Here is a 17,490-nt window from a genome sequence, read left to right on the forward strand (position 1 = left end):
CCCGAAGAACCTGAAAGCTCGAAAACCCGAAGAACCCGAAAACCCGAACTAACCTACCCATTGAGTGCTTGGATGAACTCAATGGCTGCCTCCTCGGCATAGGTGAGGTAGTCGTTGTACCCCAGGAAGCCCATGTGTCCACCCTTCTCTGTAAGTGCCAGGATTACATGGCTGCTCTGGGTGCACGTATCAATGGGGATGGTGTGGAGGGGAACAATCGGGTCGTCTTTAGAGTTGAGGATCAGGAAGGGCTTGTCTATCTGCGGGATAACTCGGGCGGCTGACTCCTGGAAGTAGTAGTCATCAATGTTTTTGATTTTGAAAACGGGTGCTGTTAGTAGGGTATCTAGCCCGTGGAGGGTGTTGGTTTTAAGTATTTCAGGTACAGGGTACCCCTCCCTCTCAAAAACGTCTCTATTTCGAATAACGAACTTATGAATTTTTCTGGCAAACTGTCGGTTATAGATTCTTTTGGGAATAGGCTTTTTCATATACTCTGATATTTTTACAAAATCAAACGGTATAGAGATAGCCATTCCCCCTAAAATCCTTTTTTGCTCTGGAGCCGTGAAGTGGCTGTGCAACTCTCCAAACACCTTGGTTAGCCAGTGCCCCCCAAGGCTAAAGCCTACCCCCGACACAGTTCCTTCATAGGTCTCCATCACGTACCTAAAGGCTGCTACTAGGTCCTTGGTCCACCCAATGTGGAAAAAGGTCGGGGTCTTCAGCTTGTGCAGGGTTCCTCGGGCATTGAAGGCAATCACCCGAAAGTTTTGTTCAAGGAGGTGGGCTCCAAGGAGGGTTACGTGCTTGGACTGCCCCGACCCCCCAAGGCCGTGGACCAAAACAACGGTATGCGTCGGGCCTGGCTTGTCCCCCCCCTTTGCAGGATTGTACACGTTAATGAAGAAGGACCCTCCGTCGTCCTGCTCAATTTCCACCTCTGTATGGGCATTCAGGCGCTTTTGCCGAACAAAGTAAACCACCGTTTGTATCTGTGGAAGGATCCAGAGAATGTGGGGGTAGAAGACCTTCTCCAGGCCCTTGAGCTTAGAGACAATCGCTCGGTTGTGCTTGGTGGGCTGGTAGTACAGAGAGATTTTCTTGCACATGAAGACGTAGTAAAGCGTGTAGATGAGAAAGACCCATCTAAGCCCAAGAAGCACCGAAAAAAGGGTTAGCGTTGATGCAAAGGAAAAGAACGAGCGTGCATTCTTCTTGTACAATCTAGCACCCCCTCTGCCCCGCTCAATGATGGCTGCCCTAATGTCGACCATAAATATTTACAATTTGCAATTTTGCTTATGACGCCGGCACAAACGTCCACTGAGGCTTCTACCGAGGCTTCTACCGTCGTAGCTCTTCCCTTTGAGGTATCTGGAGCCATTTACAGTTCAGGTGCTATTGCTCTAACGGGAGAGGTTCACAAGCAGTGGATAAAGCTGGAAAAGACAAAAACCGAGGGGGAGTGGTGCGTTGGGGAGATAGTTGGTGGAAGGGTGGCTCGGGTAAAAAAAGCAGAAACTGTCCTCACGCCCGCCCTCGCTGACTTCTACCTGCCGCCCTTTGCCTCCTCTGAGTCTTTTTTTCGGGAGGTAGATGAGCTTCTTTTATCAGGCTCTGGAGATGCCACTCCACCACACTTCCTGAACACCTTCCTCCTCACAAACAAGGCCCCGGTGCCTTTTTTCCCCATCCCCAGGCTTACTCTTTCAGCAGTCTTCAAGCAGTACAACTTCAAAGAGTTTAAAAACACCAAGACCAAAACCATCCGGGCCGCGCGGATTAGAATAGAAGAGGAGCCACCAGAGCACCCCTCTCCACGCCTTGAAAAAGAGCTCAAAAAAAGATTGGCAGAGATCTTCCAGCCTCTAAAAGAGGTAGTTTTAGGAGCTTTTTCAGAAAGAGCGATCTGGCCCGTAAAAGGCCTTGAAGCCTTCTGCATGAACAAAGCACCCAGCCTCTTTAAACGGCACAAGTGGACAACGGCTAAGAACATGCTTCCCCTGGTTGCCTATACCTACCGCACAGGGCCCTGGAAGAAGCTTTGGGTCAAGTACGGGTACAACCCCACACTCCACCCCCCAGCGTACATCTACCAGGTCTACGTCTGGAAGAACGTCTCCAAGGCCTTTGCCATCATTGACGACCCCTCAATTGCCGAAGCAATTGCCCAGCACCCCCAGTACACCACCACCCTCTTTAACCCAAAAACCGGGTTCCTCACCCCAGAGTGCCACGAGTTTTTGCGGCAGAGGCTTTCCTCGATTCCAGTGCGGGAGGACGCCCCAACCAGCCTCTTAGATGGCCTAGATTTTGAGACCTTGGATGACTGACCCCAGGGTTTGTTCGACAAAGGTAAGGGTAAGGGTAAGAGTAAGAGTAAGAGTAAGAGTAAGAGTAAGAGTAAGAGTAAGAGTAAGAGTAAGAGTAAGAGTAAGAGTAAGGGTAAGAGTAAGAGTAAGGGTAAGGGTAAGGATAGTTCATTTATTAGTAGAATGCGCCCATTGCATCAACACCTACAGGAAGTGTGAATGGCGTAACAAAGTACGTCTTAAGACCCTTCGTTTTAGCACACTCGTTGTTAATGGCTGTATCTATGGTCTCTTGCTTGCCCTCAAGGGTGATAAGGTCGAGTATTTCAAGGTCTGCAGCATTCTCAGTGGTCCAGTCTCTTATTTTTGCGACTTCGTTTTCCTGCACTTCGATTGAGTCAATGAATGACCGTTCAAGGGGAACAAAGACTGAGACGGGAAGGACGTACCTCTGGTTCATTACGGTGAAAGATACACCAGTGCTGGAGAGTCCACTTACTAGAATAAGATTCTTTGGAAGCCTCTTAATGAAAACTCCTCTCATTGACGTGTGCTTTCCTTGAAGAATGACAATAATTTGGCCCTCAATCAAATCGGCTCTTTCGGCTTCTACTTCTCTCTTGTTGTTCTCCAACCATGTCAAAACCTTTGATGGAATGTCATCTCCTGGGTACTTGGTGGACTCCTGGTCTATATTTAGTCTAATATTTCTAATCATACAGGGAGAAAAAATAAAATAAAAAAAATAGTTGTCATCGTTCGTTGTGCTGCTGCATGTACGGGGCTGTATCAAGGACAGTGCAGGGCTGTGGTGCTGTATCAAGGACGGGCTGTGGTAAGGACAGTGTGCTGTATGTACGGGGCTGTGGCATTCTCTAAAAGGTGTTGGTGTTTATTAAGTGGTACGGTGACAGTGGTACGGTAACAGTGGCGGTAGGTGACAAGATAGAACGAGAATCATTTGAGAAGCTTTCTGAGATCGGCATTTGGGTTGCTCGTTTTTTTCATGACCTTAGCCACTGCCATCTCAAAGTCGTCCTTGGTCACATGCGTTCTCCTCTCGCGCAAAGCAAACATTCCAGCTTCTGTACAAACGGACTTGACCTCGGCGCCACTTGCTCCTATAAGCTTTGAGGCTATTCGGGTCAGGTCGATGTTTTTGGTCAGGTTCATTTTTCTTGAGTGGATTTTAAGGATCTCTAGGCGCGCCTCCTCCTTGGGCGCTGGAAACTCTATCTTTCGGTCAATGCGCCCGGGTCTTAGCAGCGCTGCGTCAAGGATATCTATCCGATTGGTTGCCATAATGACTTTGATGTTCTGGGTGGCCTCAAAGCCATCCAGCTGGTTGAGCAGCTCAAGCATCGTTCGCTGGACTTCGCTGTCCCCGCCCTTGGACGCATCTGCACGCACCGAGCCAATCGAGTCTATTTCATCCATGAAAATGATTGAGGGCGCGTTCTCTCGCGCCATCAGGAACAGCTCCCTTACAAGCCGGGAGCCCTCCCCAATGTACTTTTGAACGAGCTCTGAGCCAGAGACCCTGATGAAGCGGCACTGCGTGTGGTGGGCGACAGCTCGGGCGAGGAGCGTTTTGCCCGTTCCTGGGGGGCCGTAGAGAAGCACCCCCTTGGGCTGGGCAATACCCAGGGACTCAAACAGCTCTGGGTGCTTGATGGGAAGCTCAATCACTTCTTTGACCTCTTTTATCTGCTCTGAAAGGCCTCCAATCATATCGTACGTTGAATCAGGCACTTTTTCCACCATCATTAGAGATACCAGAGGGTCTATTTTTGAGGGAAGAATGCGGTGGATGGAGTAGGAGTCGCTGCGCAGAGCCACTCTTAGACCGGGCTTTATTTGGTCGTAGTCAATGTGTGACTCTACCTGGACCAGGTGCTTGCCCTCCGAGGTGGTTTTGACCAGAGCGAGGTTTTTGCCCATTTTCTTTGACACCTCGCCAACGGTGCATGACGGCTCCTGGATGATAGCTATCTCTTCCTTCAGCTGCCTAACTCTGGCGTTGTGGTTGTCTTTGATTTTTTCTAGTCGCTTAATGTTTTGCATCTTCTTTTCGATTGTTACTTCGAGCTCATCGGCTCTGCTGGTGTGGTACTCCTGGAGGATGCGCATTGTTTGGCTGCTTAAATTAATTTTAAATTTTAATAATAAAAGGTGATAAAGTATTTTTTGCAACTACCATGGACAGGGTTAGAGAAGCACTTTGCGAGGCGATTGTAAAAGCATCAAAGCTTGACAAAGAAACAGTTAACAGACTAATCATTCGCTCCAAAAGCTCCAAATTTGGAGATTTTTATGTTCCTTTTCTCCAGCTGCCAGTGCTAAGGAAAGTAACGGAGGAGGCGGACAAGAAAGCAATTGAGGAGGCGCTCCAGGGCTTAGTGGTGGACGTGGGCAAGCCAACGGTTGAGGACGCGCTCGTGGACTTAGCTGAGAGCTTGCGGAAGAAGGTGGTTGAGAGCTTGCACAAGAAGGTCGTTGAGAGTGTGCTTGAGGACTTAGCTGAGAACCCGATTCCCCTGGTTAAAAAGATTGAGATAAACAGGCAGGCGCAGATTCTCTCGGTCTTCATTGATGCAAAGGAGGTAGCTAGGTCTCTGGTCTTTACGATTCTTGAGCAGCAAGAGAAGTATGGAAGCTCTAAGATAGGCAGTGGAAAGAAGGTCTTGGTTGAGTTTAGCTCGCCTAACATAGCCAAAGTCTTCCACGCAGGACACCTCAGAACAACGATTATTGGGAACTATGTCCAAAACATCTACAAAAAGATGGGGTATGATACAGTGAGCATGAACTACCTTGGAGACTGGGGAAAGCAGTTTGGGCTTCTGGGCGTAGGCTTCCAAAAGCACGGGGACCCCGAAAAAATGAAAGAAGACCCCATTCAGCACCTCCACGACGTCTACGTCCAAACGAACCGAGACGCAGATATCGACCCCAGCGTTCACGAGGCCGCGCGCGAGTTTTTCAGGAAAATGGAGGAGGGCGATGCTAAGTCACTTGGTCTCTGGAAAGAGTTCCGGGACCTTAGCATTGTTAAGTACGAGGAGCTCTACCACGAAATGAACATCCACTTTGACGTCTACTCGGGAGAGAGCTTCTACGGGGACAAATCCAGGGCCTTTATCGAGGAGAAGCCCTACGCTACCAAATGCGAGGACGGGTCGATTATTGCTGACTTGGGTGCACTGGGGAAAGTCGTTCTTATCAAAAGCAATGGGTCTTCTCTTTACATGACGAGAGACATTGCAGCAGCTGAGGACCGGCTTAAAACCTACGCCCCATACAAGATCATCTACGTCGTTGCTAGCCAGCAAGACCTCCATCTTAAGCAGCTTTTCGCCATCCTGGGCAGGGACGGGGTCAGCCCCGAGACCTTCCAGCACATTAACTTTGGAATGGTTAAGGGCATGTCAACGCGCAAAGGCCAGGTCGTCTTTCTTTCCGATGTGATTTCTGCAGCTAAAGAAGCCGTTTTCGAAAAGATGGACGAATCGGGTAAGTCAGATAAGCTAGAGAACAAAGAGAGAACTGCCACCATTCTTGCAATGTCTGCCATTGCCATCCAAGACTTCAAAGCTAAAAGAATCAAGGACTATGAGTTTGACATGAAGAAAAACACCTCGTTCGTTGGGAACACGGGGCCGTACATCCAGTACACCATCTGCCGACTGTCAAGCATTGTCCGAAACGCCACCTACCCGATTGGCAACTTTGAAGAGCTAGACTTTGCCCACTTAGAGGACGACAAGTGCTATGAGCTCGTCTCTGCTCTGGGAAGGTATCCCCTGGTGCTTGAAGAAAGCATCCGGGGACACGAGGCCTCTGTTATTGTTACCTACATCTTCCAAATCTGCCAAATCGTCAACTCTATTTTCAGGGTCATCTGGGTCACCAACCAGCCTGCAGAGAAGGCACGACCAAGGCTAGCGATGTACGATGCTGCACGCATTGTTCTTTCAGACGCCGTTCGAATTCTTGGGATGATTCCCCTGGAGAGAATGTAAGGGCCAGGGTCGCTGGGCTATAAGCCTTGGCCATAGGCCTGGCTAGTTTTTAATAAAGAAGTATGACTAGCAGCAGCCCCGAAAGCCCGCAAACAACAACGGTAACAGTGGTCCTTGGCGGTGGAGGACACACCAAAGAAATGCTTGAAATACTGAAGGTGTCACCCGTGCCCTTTGAGCGCATCAATGTAGTGCTTGCCTCGTGTGACAAGCACTCTTTGAGGATGCTCCAGGAAGAGTGGCCAGGGATGGAGGTGTTTAAAGATGTGAAGGTGTTTAAGATACCCAGGCCAAACAACGTTCTAGCCGGCTACTCAGTGGTTCAGATGGGGCACTCTTTGCTTGCGTCCATTCGGGTTGCCTGGTGGACTGGGAGCGAGCACCTTCTCTGCAATGGCCCAGGTCTATGCGTTCCCTTCTGTGCCATCTACCGGATCCTTCATCCTTTTAGCTCTATTTCCTACGTAGAGAGTATAACCCGAACACAGACGCTATCTCTAACGGGAAGGATCCTTCAGTACTTTGTTGACACCTTCATTGTTCAGAGCAAAGACCTAGCTAGGACAGTGTACCCCAAACGAATCTTCCAAAGAGTTTTCATCATTGGGTCGGGGTCAGGTCAGGGCCAAAGACGGGTACTGTAGTGGGCCAGGGCCAAAGACTGGGACAAAGACTGGGCCAAAGCCAAGAACAGGTACTGTGAGAGACCTTTATTCAGTGCAGAGGATGTACAGGGCGTTGTAGAGGATTTTGGTGGTAAGAAGGAAGGAGAGGAGGGCAATGACAACACTGGCCACCAGAAAGCTTGGGACGAGGTATACCTGTGGCAAGATTTCTCCCTCTGCCCCAAGAATGCCCAGTGAGTGGATCTCAACAGCTGCATACTTAGTAACCAGGTGGGTGAGGTACCTGGCGATGGAGGAGTTGGTGCTTTGTCTGAACGAGTAAAGAACCTTGGTGGTGGACGGCGTAGTCTCGGTGCTTTCGCTGGAAACGAGTCTGAGCTTTGAAATACCTGAAAACGTTGGTAAAAACCTACCTACTGAGATATCGGTAAGAAAAAGCAGCCTTGAGTCTGTTTTGGTTCTTTTTTCCGTTAGAACAACTTCTGTATAGGTTACTGTCGTTTGGAAAAAGAGGTACTTGAAGGTTTTTTCAAGCTTTCTTCTTCTAACGTCGCCATCGTGAACGGTATCTTCCAGTACAGTGTATCCAGCCTTGGTTATGGGCTCGTTCTTTATTGGGGAGTCCTGGGCGAACAGGAGGGTGAAGGCTTTGTCAGCGGGGGCATTGAGCCGTCCAATAAGCGTCTCTCTTGGCCTAAGAGTGTCTATTCCAGTGATCCAGGTATGGAGCATTTCTACGTTTGAAAAACAGGTAAAAACCGTTAGGTTCAGGTCTTTGGTTAAAATGGTGAGTGAGCTAGAGGTTTTTTCGGTGTAGTAGATCTGCTGCTTCTGAATGAGGAACTTCCACCCAAAGGCTGTTTCGGTGATAATCAGTCTCTTCTTGAAAACGTGGATGGTCCCGCGAAGACTCTTGCCATCTATCTCCAGCCGCGTGAAAAGGGCGCATTCGGGTTTTTGGCTTATCTCTGCAACAATGAATCCTTCAACTTTTGAGTACTTCCGCTTTAAATTGGATGTTTTGGGTATAACGGTTGCTCCCTCGCTCTGGGGCCTTTTCTCGTTGAGAATCCTTCTTTTGTGTCTTTCTATCTCCTCATACGCTGTTGCTGTAATGACTGATAGCTCCTGGGTGATAAACCGGCCGGTGGTGTTATCTGAGGTGGCTGATTGGTGCTTTTTTAGGGCCACCACTCCCAAGCAGGCTTCTGTGTGCTGCATCGACGTTCGGTGGGTGTCTTCTATCTCTGCAAAGATGTTTCCCATTAACTGGAGAGATAGGTGGTTGACCAGAAGAGAGAAGTTCATCTTTGAATTGGTGTAGTTGACTGTTCGCTCAAAGACCTCGTACCGCGCTTCTATCTCTGACGCGTGAAGCTGTGGCTGTGCTTGCATCTTGCTAAGTGCAACTATCTCCTCTCCAAGGACCTTGGCCTGCTTGTACTCGGCACAGGCCTTGTTTATCGTTGTGATAAGCTGTTCATTGATGTGGGTCTCGGGTGCAATTAGAGGGGGCATGTACACGTGGCAGTACTTGAGAAGCCTTGAGTGGGTGAGCTTGTTTGGTGGTGATATTCGCTGGTAGAGGGGTGAGCTTTCCAGCAGTTCAATTGACTGGATGTACTCGGTAAAAGCCCCCCTCATTTTCTCTATCTGCTGCTCCAGGGCCTTTTTCTTCTTCTTGTGGGTCTCTGCGTCTCGTTTAAGCTTCTTCATGTGCTCGTACGCCTCTTTGGCTCTGTCGAGGAAGAAAGAGTTCTCGTTGCGTGCATCCTCCAGGGACAGAGAGAATGTGTCCGTGAGGATGTCGCTGTAGTTTAACTGCTCCTTCTCCATCCTGCTTAAATAAAAACCTATTTTATAACCTTCCTAAATTAGTGCTGTGAGGCTGTGGCTGAGGCTGAGGCTGAACCTGAACCTGAACCCGAGACATGGTCGATGAAAAGAAGAAACTCTTCAAAAGACAGGTGCCTGGTTGCTTTTCTTAGATCGTACAAATACTTGGTTGCTGGTTTAACGACTGAGGGGTGGATGCGGAGGGGAGAAACGATGAAAAACGAGCTACTTAGAAGGTTTTGGACGTCAAGGCGCTGGATAAGAAACATGGAGGCAAGTTTAGGGATGGGTGCTGTTTCTGTGCGCAAAAGAAGGTGCAGGGAGGTTAGCAGGCTGTGGAGGGAAAGACTTTTTGAGCCTCCAAAAAGGAAGATTTTCAGCTTTTTCAGCTTTGGGTACCTACTGAGAAGCCGGGACAGGGTCTCGTTGGGAGCAGTGGCCACTTTTCTGGGGGTGTCTTTGGAAGAGTAAACAAAAGAGAGGCGGGAGAGAGAAGAGGTGTAGGTGGTTGGCTCGGAGACGAGTGCTTTGGCCAGATGGTGCACCGTAAGCATGGTTCTGGTCAGGTTGAGAGAGGCAAGCTGGCGAAGGGTGCTAAAGTACTTGAGAACGGTCAGGGCGTGAGATGCCTGGTTGGGAAGGGTGTCAACGAGAACAAGTCTTTTGATTGAAAGGTTTTCGTGGACAAAGGACGAAAGTCTTTTCACCCGAAGACGCTTCCACTCTTTTGTGTGCAAGTATACCTCAATCACTTCCAAATTAGGAAGTGCGTTGTAAAATGACGTGTCACCAAAGAAAAAGGTGTCAGGAGCTACTAAATGGTTGATGTGGGCTGCAAAGCCCATCTCTCCGCGAATGAGCGTGTCGAGGAAGGGGGTGACAGCGTCTCTGTCTGTGCGGCGGAGCATCTTTACCAAGTGAGGGTCGGGGTGGTACTCAAGAAACCCGAACTTTCTTAGGGCGCTGTTTTTCAGGTACGCAAGAGCGCTCTGTGAGAGGGCAAACGCATAGTTCACCAGCAGTCCCGAGAGAGAGGAGGGGTACCCGTTGTACTGTCTGATTTCGTCGCGGTAAAGCACCAGGTCAATGAGTGACTGGTTGGTAGCCAGATCTGCTCTGTTTCCCAATGCAGTAAAGTTGATGTACTCTGTGTTTGGAAACAAATCAAGCACTGCATTAAAAACTCTTTCGTCAACACCAAGCCCATCGTCCACCGCAATGCTTACCTCTCTAACTGCGGTGGTGTCTTGTGTTCTAACCATCTTTGATAAGCTGTGCCCTGTTTTGGGCTTGTCTTTGAAAAACATGATGCTAACGGAATTTTTCCTTTTAGGGGCATCTATGTACATCGTGTAAATGTACATTCCCTCAATGTAGCTGCACAGAGCTGTGTGCAGGTACCACCGAATTGACTGGTACGGGTGCATCTCAAAGAACCACCCAATGCGGTCGTGGGCAATAATCCCGAGTGGGGCAGGCATGTCAGAGCGCATCGTGTTTTTCTGCACGTCAAGAGCCCTGAGCACCCGCGTAACCTCCATAGCTATCTCAGCGTGCAAAAAAACAAGGTCCTTAAGGTTTTCCTTGAAACAGTGCCACTTGCTCACCACGCCCCGGCCCTTGCTCACATACTTCCCCGGGGCCCTCTCAAACTCGTCCAAGTCAAAGAGGCTGAACGTCCAAAGCACGCCTGCAACGTCCTCAAGCGTGGTTCTCTTTACGTACTCCCTGATGTACCCTGGAACACTCGCCATGTAAAACATCAGACTCGCATGGGCCACTGCCTGTGCTGGCAAAGGGTACGTTTCTCTCGTTTTTTTGTCAGACCCCCAGGCCCGGACCAGCGTTTCGTAATTCGAATCCGTTCCAAAAAAAGAAACAATACGCTTTTGAAATGAACTGTCGGTTAAAAATGTTTTTCTTTCTTCGGGATGCACACGCGGCAGGTCTGGATCGTGGTCAATTGTATACCTCCCCTGTCTTTGCCTCTGATACTTGGGCCCAATCGTAAACCCAAGCAGCATGCTCCTCTCCACGGGCTTCCTCTCCGAACTGTTCCCCAGAGAAACCAGAAAGACTTCATCGTCAAAAACGCCTGTTTCAGTGCGCCCAACGACTGCCACCACAAGGACGGCCCAAATCATCGATGCAATCATAACCACAACACCACCCCGTCTAATACCCCCCCGATAAAACGTATCCATGGAGTGCAGTCTATTTATTTACCAGAAAGCTACTGTTCAGGGATGCTTTCATGAAGGATTTGCTCATAAAGGGAGTCGTTGCTCCCGTGAGAGAAGGTGCTTTCCTCTGAGTCGCCCCCATCACAAGCACACGAGTCGGGAGACGCTGTGAAATTCTCCTCATTCAGTCGCTTCAGCGCAAAGATAGACTCATGGACCCAGTTAATATTTACATACTTGATGTTTTTCCGGGGCGGAGGGCCAATGTACGTCCCCCCCTCCGATATAATCACATGGGTCGTTCTCTTGGAGACGTACACATCGGCACTGCCCCCATAGTGCTCAAAAAGCGACAAATAGAACTTCTCCACGTCAAACGACGAAGAAAACACCCGAGCGATGCAGCCTTTAAAGATGCTCTTCATGTCGGCCAGGATGCTTACAACGCCCGCCTCTGCCCGAGCACTTGTCTGGAAGGGCCGGCTAAAAAAGATCTGGTGAATGCTCAGCAGGTGGCCCATGATTTTAGACAGCTCGTTGTCGTACAGGGAAGCAACGCACTCGCTAACTATCTGGTCAACTAGGCCGTCGTTCTCAGAAGCGGGGCCACCAGCCTCCTCCTCCCTCCGCCCCCCTTTGAGTCTAAGGACCTCGGGGCTGTTTATGTCCCCGGTTTTAAAGAAGGTGTAGGGCCGCACTGGAAAAAGATTGCTGCAAAAACCCCATACGTCAGGTCTATCATCTAAAATAACGACATTTTTGCTATTGGTGGGAAAAAGACGTTTTAGGTCCTTTTCAAAACAGCCCAGGTTATCGTCCCGAGTGACAATCCGCGTTCCAAAGTACTTCCTCTCCGGGTCAATGATGCGGGCAATGGCTTCGCCATAGGGCCTGTTTCCCATCGTATAAACGTGAATTTCAAAGTACTCGTTCGCCCGGGCCAGGAAACACTCAAGGCCGTCCCTCAGCTTGACGTAGTACTTGAACCCGTCAATGCTTATCTCTTTCACCTCTCTAATTGCTCTTTCCTCGCGCGTTTCCCGAATAGGAGGCTGTGACACAAGCTCTTCGTAGTACTTGGAGAACCTTTTAAGGATCGAGGTGTGGATAATCGTCTGGTCCAGGTCCAGGAGAAGAATCATTCTTTTTTCTCCGGTTAATCGGGCGTAGGATGCTTCGTTATGTCTCTCAGCTTCCTCTACGCTGAAAAGAACACCCGTGTTGTTGTGAAGAGCAACAAAGAGTGGAGCACCTTTTTTTGAAACTTCCTGTCCACAATGAGCACAGAGCCCATGTACCTGCACCGAATGAAGACATTCGCCATTTCTTACCATACACAAACCACTTAAAAAATTATTTATATTTTACAGCGATGGAACACTCGACAGATTCGCCTATTTCCGCACAGAGCAGCGGTGTAGAGCGGGCAGAAGCCCCTGGAATCCTGCTTGGTAAAGAGACAGCCTCTTTTTAGGAGGTACTTGGCGATGCGCAGTCTGTTGTACTTTGCAGCGAAGTGCAAAAGCGTTCTTTCTTTTTTATCTTCAAAAAGAGCCGGATCAATGGCGTAGCGGCTGATAGTGCTTCTTAGCTTTTGTTTGTTCCCAGCTTTGATCTGTTTGCACAGTGCACGAAAAAGCACATCTTTCCACACTCGAGGTGTCCCGTTCTCTTTGGTCATACCCCTTATTTAGGTCTGTCTAAAAACCTAAACACAGACGTATCCAAAGCAAGCAAATAGTTCGATTTAATTTTTTATTTTAACCAGGAGATGACCATACAGGAGCTTTTCGTAGACGGAGAAAGACTTACAGGCGCTGTGGCGAGGGATAAGAATCTTTCAGGCGTTTTGGCTATTTCCAACGCAGTTAGGTCCTCATACGGGCCGCACGGCCTTGACAAAATGCTTGTAAGTAAGATAGGTGATGTAGCTATCAGCAACGACGGGGCAACGATCCTTTCCTCAATTGAAAGCACCGACGCTGCCTCAAGGATTCTCATAGACCTGGCAGTCCAGCAAGATACAGAAGTTGGCGATGGGACCACCAGCGTAGTGCTTCTGGCATCAGCACTGATAGAAAACGGGCTGGCCCTTGTTAACGAAGGCGTGCACCCAACGGTGGTGGTGTCGGGGTACAAAACGGCCTTTAAGCAGTCCGTTGGCTTTATCAGGAGCACGCTTGAGAAAAAGATCAAGCACCTCTCAGCCATCGATCTGCTGAAAATAGGAGAGAGCACGATTTCAAGCAAGGTTATTAAGGTCAGCTCCAAGATGTTTAGCAAGCTGATGGTCGATGCCATCCAAACGGTCAAAAGAACAGAGCCAGATAAGAGCGTTCGTTACGCCGTTGAAGAAATCAACGTTCTCAAAAAACAGGGCAAAAGTATGGACGAAAGCGTGCTTATCATGGGGTACGCGATCAACTGTGTGCCCTCCTCAAAGCTGATGCCTACACGGGTGACCAAGGCCAAAATTGTCTGCCTGGACATGAACCTGCTGCAGGTAAAGATGGGCCTCTCAGTTAAAATAACCACCGAGCGCCCCGAAGACCTTGAGCTTATCAGAGAGAAAGAGACCCACACCTCCACTGAAAAAGTGAAAAAACTCGTTAAATCAGGTGTTAACGTTATTTTTACCACTAAGGGACTGAGCGACTCGTGCGCTAAGGTCTTGATTGAGGCGGGAGCCATTGGCGTCCGCCGCTGTAAGAGAGAGGACCTGGAAAGAATTGCTACAGTTACGGGAACCCAGGTTTACAGCTCCTTTGACGAGGTGGACGGCACCGAGTTTGTCCCGCAAATTGGAACGGCAGACTCCGTGCACGTTGAGCTCTTTGGAGAGGACCAGTGCACCGTTATCAGCAGCAGCAGGTGCACCGGGTCATCGATCGTCCTCCGGGGACCAAACGAGCAGGTCCTTGATGAAATGGAGCGGAGCGTTCACGACGGCCTCTGCGCCCTGAAAAGAACCCTGGAGAGCAAGTCGGTGGTTGTGGGCGGCGGAGCCTTTGAAACGGCACTTAGCGTCTACATCTCAAACCTAGCGCTTTCCTTCAGGACCAACGAGCAGATAGCTATCCAAAGATTTGCCGACGCCCTCCTCCGCATACCCCGAACGCTCCTGGTCAATGCGGCCCTGGATGCCAACAAGTGTCTGGCCAAGCTGCTTTCAGAGCACGAGGCTGGGAACTGGGACGCAGGCCTGGACCTGGACCGGGGAGAGGTCCGGAACAACTTTAAGAGCGGGGTGATCGAGCCCCTTGACACCAAGCTCAAGGCCCTGAGAGCGGCGACGGAGGCTGCGATAAGCATTCTAAGGATTGACGAGGTAATTGTTCTTGCTGAGGAAACCAAAGGCGCCACGGGATAGCGAAGGCTTCAGGTGTGGTGCCCGGGCACAGTTCGCTGATTGATCGGCTGCCTGAAAAAACGGTTGGCTGATTAGGTAAGGCATAAGTGATTGGATCACTGGTAAAAACCTTACTGGTCAAATAAATCAATCTAAACCTTGAAAAAGTATTTATACCGTTAGGGATCTTTCAATCAATGTCCAAAATCAGCAAAACAAAATTTGTACTTGCAACTGTCATCATTTCCTTACTGATGCACATTCTTCTAGTGTCTGCCACAGGGGCGGCCCCGGCTTCAGGACCCGTGGGCGGAGCCAGTGGCGGAGACAGCGGTGGATTCATGGACAAGCTTAAGGAGTTTTTCTTCAACAGTAGCTACGGGGCGGGCGTCACTGGGGCCATAGGCGGATTCTTGACCAGTACCTTTATGCTCTGTGTCTACCTCATTCTGGGTATAGGGATGATCGTTGGGGGTATTGGTGGAATGTTTAAGAAGTCGTCATAATAGTTGTTATCAATAAACGCAGACATTTTATTAGCTAGTTGTTTATAGGGGGCTCATGAATATGAATTCGTGATAATATCGGTGATTTCGATGAAGTAGGGAGTTTCAACCATGACAAATTTTATCGATACATCAGGCGTGGTGTCCCTAATCTTCTGGATCTTTGCCAGGGGCTCTGCAGGGATCTTTCCCAGCGTAATGGAGAAGTTTTCAGAGGTGATCTCGTTAAAGCAAATAAACTCGTCTTTGCGTTCGTCAACGTCAACAAGAAGGCACGGGCTTTTGACAAAGGTGCAGATCTGCAGCTGGGTCTTTGAGCCTTCTGTGAACTCGTAGTACTTTTTGGTGACCAGGTTGGTTCCGGAAAAGTTGAATTTTGCAGCTCCGTGCTTTCCAGGCTTGGATTTCTTGATTTCCTGGACCTGAACGAGCTTTACGTCTGCTCCATCTTCTAAAACAATGATGTCGTTTCTTTTAATTCCGTTTGTTTCGATCTTGTCCATGACCATACCGTTGTACTTTGCCTCATCCATGGTAATTCACTGGGGCAATAAAATTAAAATTAAAAAGACAAGTATTGGTGGAGGAGGGCGTAGAAGTGGATGGGGGCTGGGGAGTGCGAAATTCTAAGGAGAAGCTTGGAGGCTTCTTCAAGGAGGAAGAGGTCGCTCCTGTCTTTTCCAACTTTAAAAACAAGTTTGGCTACGTCTTCACAGGAGTAGCCTTCCTCAAAAAGGGCATCAAGTGACGCAATGGCTTGTGGAAGGGTTCTGTCTTTGGAGAGCATCTGCTCAACCGCGCTGGTTGGTGGAATGTGGGACATTTTCCTGGTAAGTTCTATTTTAACCGTTTTTGAGATTGAGGCTAGCGTTTGCAGAAGGTTTATCGCTTGGCGGGCGTCGCCCTCGGCTGTTTCAGCAATGAGGTCAGCAGATGGTTCGTCAACGGTCACTCCTTCAGCCTGGGCGATTCTTTTGATGATTCTTTTCGTATCGGTGGGAGAGAGGGGTGAAAAACGAAGAATGGCGCATCTACTTTGGATAGTATCGGCAATTTTTGAAATGTCGTTACAGATAAAGATAAACCTGGCATCTGTGTGTTTTTCAAGAAGTCTTCTCATTGATTGCTGGGCTGCAGGGGTCATTGCATCGGATTCATCGAGGATAAGAAAGCGGAGGTGGTCAAGCTTCTTTTGGAGGAAGGCTTTTATCTTTGTCCTGACCACCTCAACGCCTCTTTCGTCTGAGGCGTTCATTTCAAGGACGCAGTCTTTCTTTTTTTGGTCTTTTGGGTCTTTTGGGTCTTTTTGGTCATCCTTGAAAATTCTTGAGATGAGGCAGCCAATAAGGGTGGTTTTGCCTATCCCTGGGGCTCCAGTAAGAATCAGGTGGGGCATACTCTCCTCCTTGGAGAATATTTTAAAGACATCAACTATTGCTTCGTTTCCGACAATGTCTTCTATCTCCTTTGGGCGATACTTCTCCACCCAGACCAGCTCCATTATTTTTTAGTTTTTGAAACGAAGCTTATTTTCGGGTTCGGGTTCGGAGACCTGGACTGAACAAGCCAGACCTTAATTTATTAGTGTTCGGGTTTGTTCGGATTGAACCTTAATTGGTGCCAGTTACTGTTGCAGCCAACGTAGGGACAGGCAAATCTTTTTCCTCCTTTGGTTTGGGCGTGGAAGAAGGAGAGACCTTCTCGGTCAAAACAGTGACCACACGGCGCCTCTACTTTGTCGCTGATTTCTTTTTGGGTGATCAGGCAAATGTTTCCCTCTACCGTTTGCTCCACCTCTATGCCAGCAGTTTTTTTCTTGCTTTTGAGGAATTTGTAGGTTTTAGAGGTTTTAACTGCTTCTCTTATCTCGGAGTCAATAATCCTCATGTCTTTGTACGTTTCAGCCTTTATTGCCTCTTTGTTAAGCAAAAGAACCTTCTCGGCAGAAAGAAGTTCTATCAATGATTTTTCAGTTATTTTTGTGTCGTACTGCGTTCTTTCTAAGCGGGCAATCAGGTAGGAAAGATCCTTCTCCAGCCCAAGGAGTAGCTCATTCATCTGGTAAAATATTTTATTGTCTGTGGCATTAATCATTTGTTTCGCTTTTTACTGGGCAGGTGCCAAACACCATGAAACCATTTCAGAATGCATGGTATAATTAATGCTTCTAATGTTTTGGCATGAAGATACTAGGTCTACTGGGTGCTGCTGTACTGACAAGGTTTGTAGCTGCTCAGAAGGTAGATAAGTTTGATGGTCTTTATACCAATGCCAAATGCAGTGGCAAAGACGTCTTGCTTTTTACCAATGAGAGTGTCTGGGTACGTATGCCCTGTAAGCCCAATGAAGTGTGTTCGGAGGAGGGGGATAGAGTATTTTGCAAAGGGGGCAGTGGTGGAACAAGCACGGTCACCATCACACTCACCAGCTCCCCAGAGCCCACCCCAAGCCCGGGAGATAGCCGAGATGCCGGGGGTAAAACCGTAAACATTGGAAATAGCTCTCCAGCACCCGGATCAATGTCCGGGTCACCCTCCACCAGTCAAAATACCCAGGGAAGAACAGATGCACACGACCAAAACAACATAATCATTGAGTACAGAGACAACAATGGTAAAGGAGGCATCGATTTCACTATTCCTAAGAACAGCAA

At 48.8% G+C, this 17,490-nt stretch overlaps 14 protein-coding genes across 14 annotated transcripts; 5 read left to right on the forward strand and 9 right to left on the reverse strand.

The window, feature by feature from the left end:
* Positions 1-53: 53 nt before the first annotated feature.
* On the reverse strand, positions 54-1,277 carry NEDG_00676 (abhydrolase domain-containing protein 1/3; the record flags this gene model as incomplete). Its single annotated transcript, XM_067688094.1, has 1 exon — positions 54-1,277. One exon carries the CDS (start codon positions 1,275-1,277, stop codon positions 54-56), a length of 1,224 nt encoding a protein of 407 aa, XP_067544191.1.
* Positions 1,278-1,304: 27 nt separating this feature from the next.
* On the forward strand, positions 1,305-2,336 carry NEDG_00677 (uncharacterized protein; the record flags this gene model as incomplete). The annotated part of the gene is made up of 1 exon (XM_067688095.1): positions 1,305-2,336. The coding sequence occupies one exon, from the start codon at positions 1,305-1,307 to the stop codon at positions 2,334-2,336; it is 1,032 nt and encodes a 343-aa protein (XP_067544192.1).
* Positions 2,337-2,490: 154 nt separating this feature from the next.
* On the reverse strand, positions 2,491-3,033 carry NEDG_00678 (large subunit ribosomal protein L6e; the record flags this gene model as incomplete). Its single annotated transcript, XM_067688096.1, has 1 exon — positions 2,491-3,033. The coding sequence occupies one exon, from the start codon at positions 3,031-3,033 to the stop codon at positions 2,491-2,493; it is 543 nt and encodes a 180-aa protein (XP_067544193.1).
* Positions 3,034-3,272: 239 nt separating this feature from the next.
* On the reverse strand, positions 3,273-4,445 carry NEDG_00679 (26S proteasome regulatory subunit T6; the record flags this gene model as incomplete). The annotated part of the gene is made up of 1 exon (XM_067688097.1): positions 3,273-4,445. The coding sequence occupies one exon, from the start codon at positions 4,443-4,445 to the stop codon at positions 3,273-3,275; it is 1,173 nt and encodes a 390-aa protein (XP_067544194.1).
* Positions 4,446-4,513: 68 nt separating this feature from the next.
* Positions 4,514-6,337, forward strand: NEDG_00680 (arginyl-tRNA synthetase; the record flags this gene model as incomplete). Its single annotated transcript, XM_067688098.1, has 1 exon — positions 4,514-6,337. One exon carries the CDS (start codon positions 4,514-4,516, stop codon positions 6,335-6,337), a length of 1,824 nt encoding a protein of 607 aa, XP_067544195.1.
* A 62-nt stretch (positions 6,338-6,399) lies between these two features.
* On the forward strand, positions 6,400-6,981 carry NEDG_00681 (beta-1,4-N-acetylglucosaminyltransferase; the record flags this gene model as incomplete). Its single annotated transcript, XM_067688099.1, has 1 exon — positions 6,400-6,981. One exon carries the CDS (start codon positions 6,400-6,402, stop codon positions 6,979-6,981), a length of 582 nt encoding a protein of 193 aa, XP_067544196.1.
* Positions 6,982-7,047: 66 nt separating this feature from the next.
* On the reverse strand, positions 7,048-8,799 carry NEDG_00682 (uncharacterized protein; the record flags this gene model as incomplete). The annotated part of the gene is made up of 1 exon (XM_067688100.1): positions 7,048-8,799. One exon carries the CDS (start codon positions 8,797-8,799, stop codon positions 7,048-7,050), a length of 1,752 nt encoding a protein of 583 aa, XP_067544197.1.
* Positions 8,800-8,837: 38 nt separating this feature from the next.
* NEDG_00683 (uncharacterized protein) lies at positions 8,838-11,003 on the reverse strand (the record flags this gene model as incomplete). The annotated part of the gene is made up of 1 exon (XM_067688101.1): positions 8,838-11,003. The coding sequence occupies one exon, from the start codon at positions 11,001-11,003 to the stop codon at positions 8,838-8,840; it is 2,166 nt and encodes a 721-aa protein (XP_067544198.1).
* Positions 11,004-11,032: 29 nt separating this feature from the next.
* On the reverse strand, positions 11,033-12,316 carry NEDG_00684 (RNA polymerase II subunit A C-terminal domain phosphatase; the record flags this gene model as incomplete). The annotated part of the gene is made up of 1 exon (XM_067688102.1): positions 11,033-12,316. The coding sequence occupies one exon, from the start codon at positions 12,314-12,316 to the stop codon at positions 11,033-11,035; it is 1,284 nt and encodes a 427-aa protein (XP_067544199.1).
* Positions 12,317-12,753: 437 nt separating this feature from the next.
* NEDG_00685 (T-complex protein 1 subunit alpha) lies at positions 12,754-14,352 on the forward strand (the record flags this gene model as incomplete). Its single annotated transcript, XM_067688103.1, has 1 exon — positions 12,754-14,352. One exon carries the CDS (start codon positions 12,754-12,756, stop codon positions 14,350-14,352), a length of 1,599 nt encoding a protein of 532 aa, XP_067544200.1.
* Positions 14,353-14,528: 176 nt separating this feature from the next.
* On the forward strand, positions 14,529-14,837 carry NEDG_00686 (uncharacterized protein; the record flags this gene model as incomplete). The annotated part of the gene is made up of 1 exon (XM_067688104.1): positions 14,529-14,837. One exon carries the CDS (start codon positions 14,529-14,531, stop codon positions 14,835-14,837), a length of 309 nt encoding a protein of 102 aa, XP_067544201.1.
* A 53-nt stretch (positions 14,838-14,890) lies between these two features.
* NEDG_00687 (uncharacterized protein) lies at positions 14,891-15,370 on the reverse strand (the record flags this gene model as incomplete). Its single annotated transcript, XM_067688105.1, has 1 exon — positions 14,891-15,370. One exon carries the CDS (start codon positions 15,368-15,370, stop codon positions 14,891-14,893), a length of 480 nt encoding a protein of 159 aa, XP_067544202.1.
* Positions 15,371-15,399: 29 nt separating this feature from the next.
* On the reverse strand, positions 15,400-16,338 carry NEDG_00688 (replication factor C subunit 2/4; the record flags this gene model as incomplete). Its single annotated transcript, XM_067688106.1, has 1 exon — positions 15,400-16,338. One exon carries the CDS (start codon positions 16,336-16,338, stop codon positions 15,400-15,402), a length of 939 nt encoding a protein of 312 aa, XP_067544203.1.
* Positions 16,339-16,418: 80 nt separating this feature from the next.
* Positions 16,419-16,895, reverse strand: NEDG_00689 (uncharacterized protein; the record flags this gene model as incomplete). The annotated part of the gene is made up of 1 exon (XM_067688107.1): positions 16,419-16,895. One exon carries the CDS (start codon positions 16,893-16,895, stop codon positions 16,419-16,421), a length of 477 nt encoding a protein of 158 aa, XP_067544204.1.
* Positions 16,896-17,490: the final 595 nt, after the last annotated feature.

This window comes from Nematocida displodere (assembly GCF_001642395.1).
Source record: "Nematocida displodere strain JUm2807 chromosome Unknown 2, whole genome shotgun sequence".
NCBI lineage: Eukaryota > Fungi > Microsporidia > Nematocida > Nematocida displodere.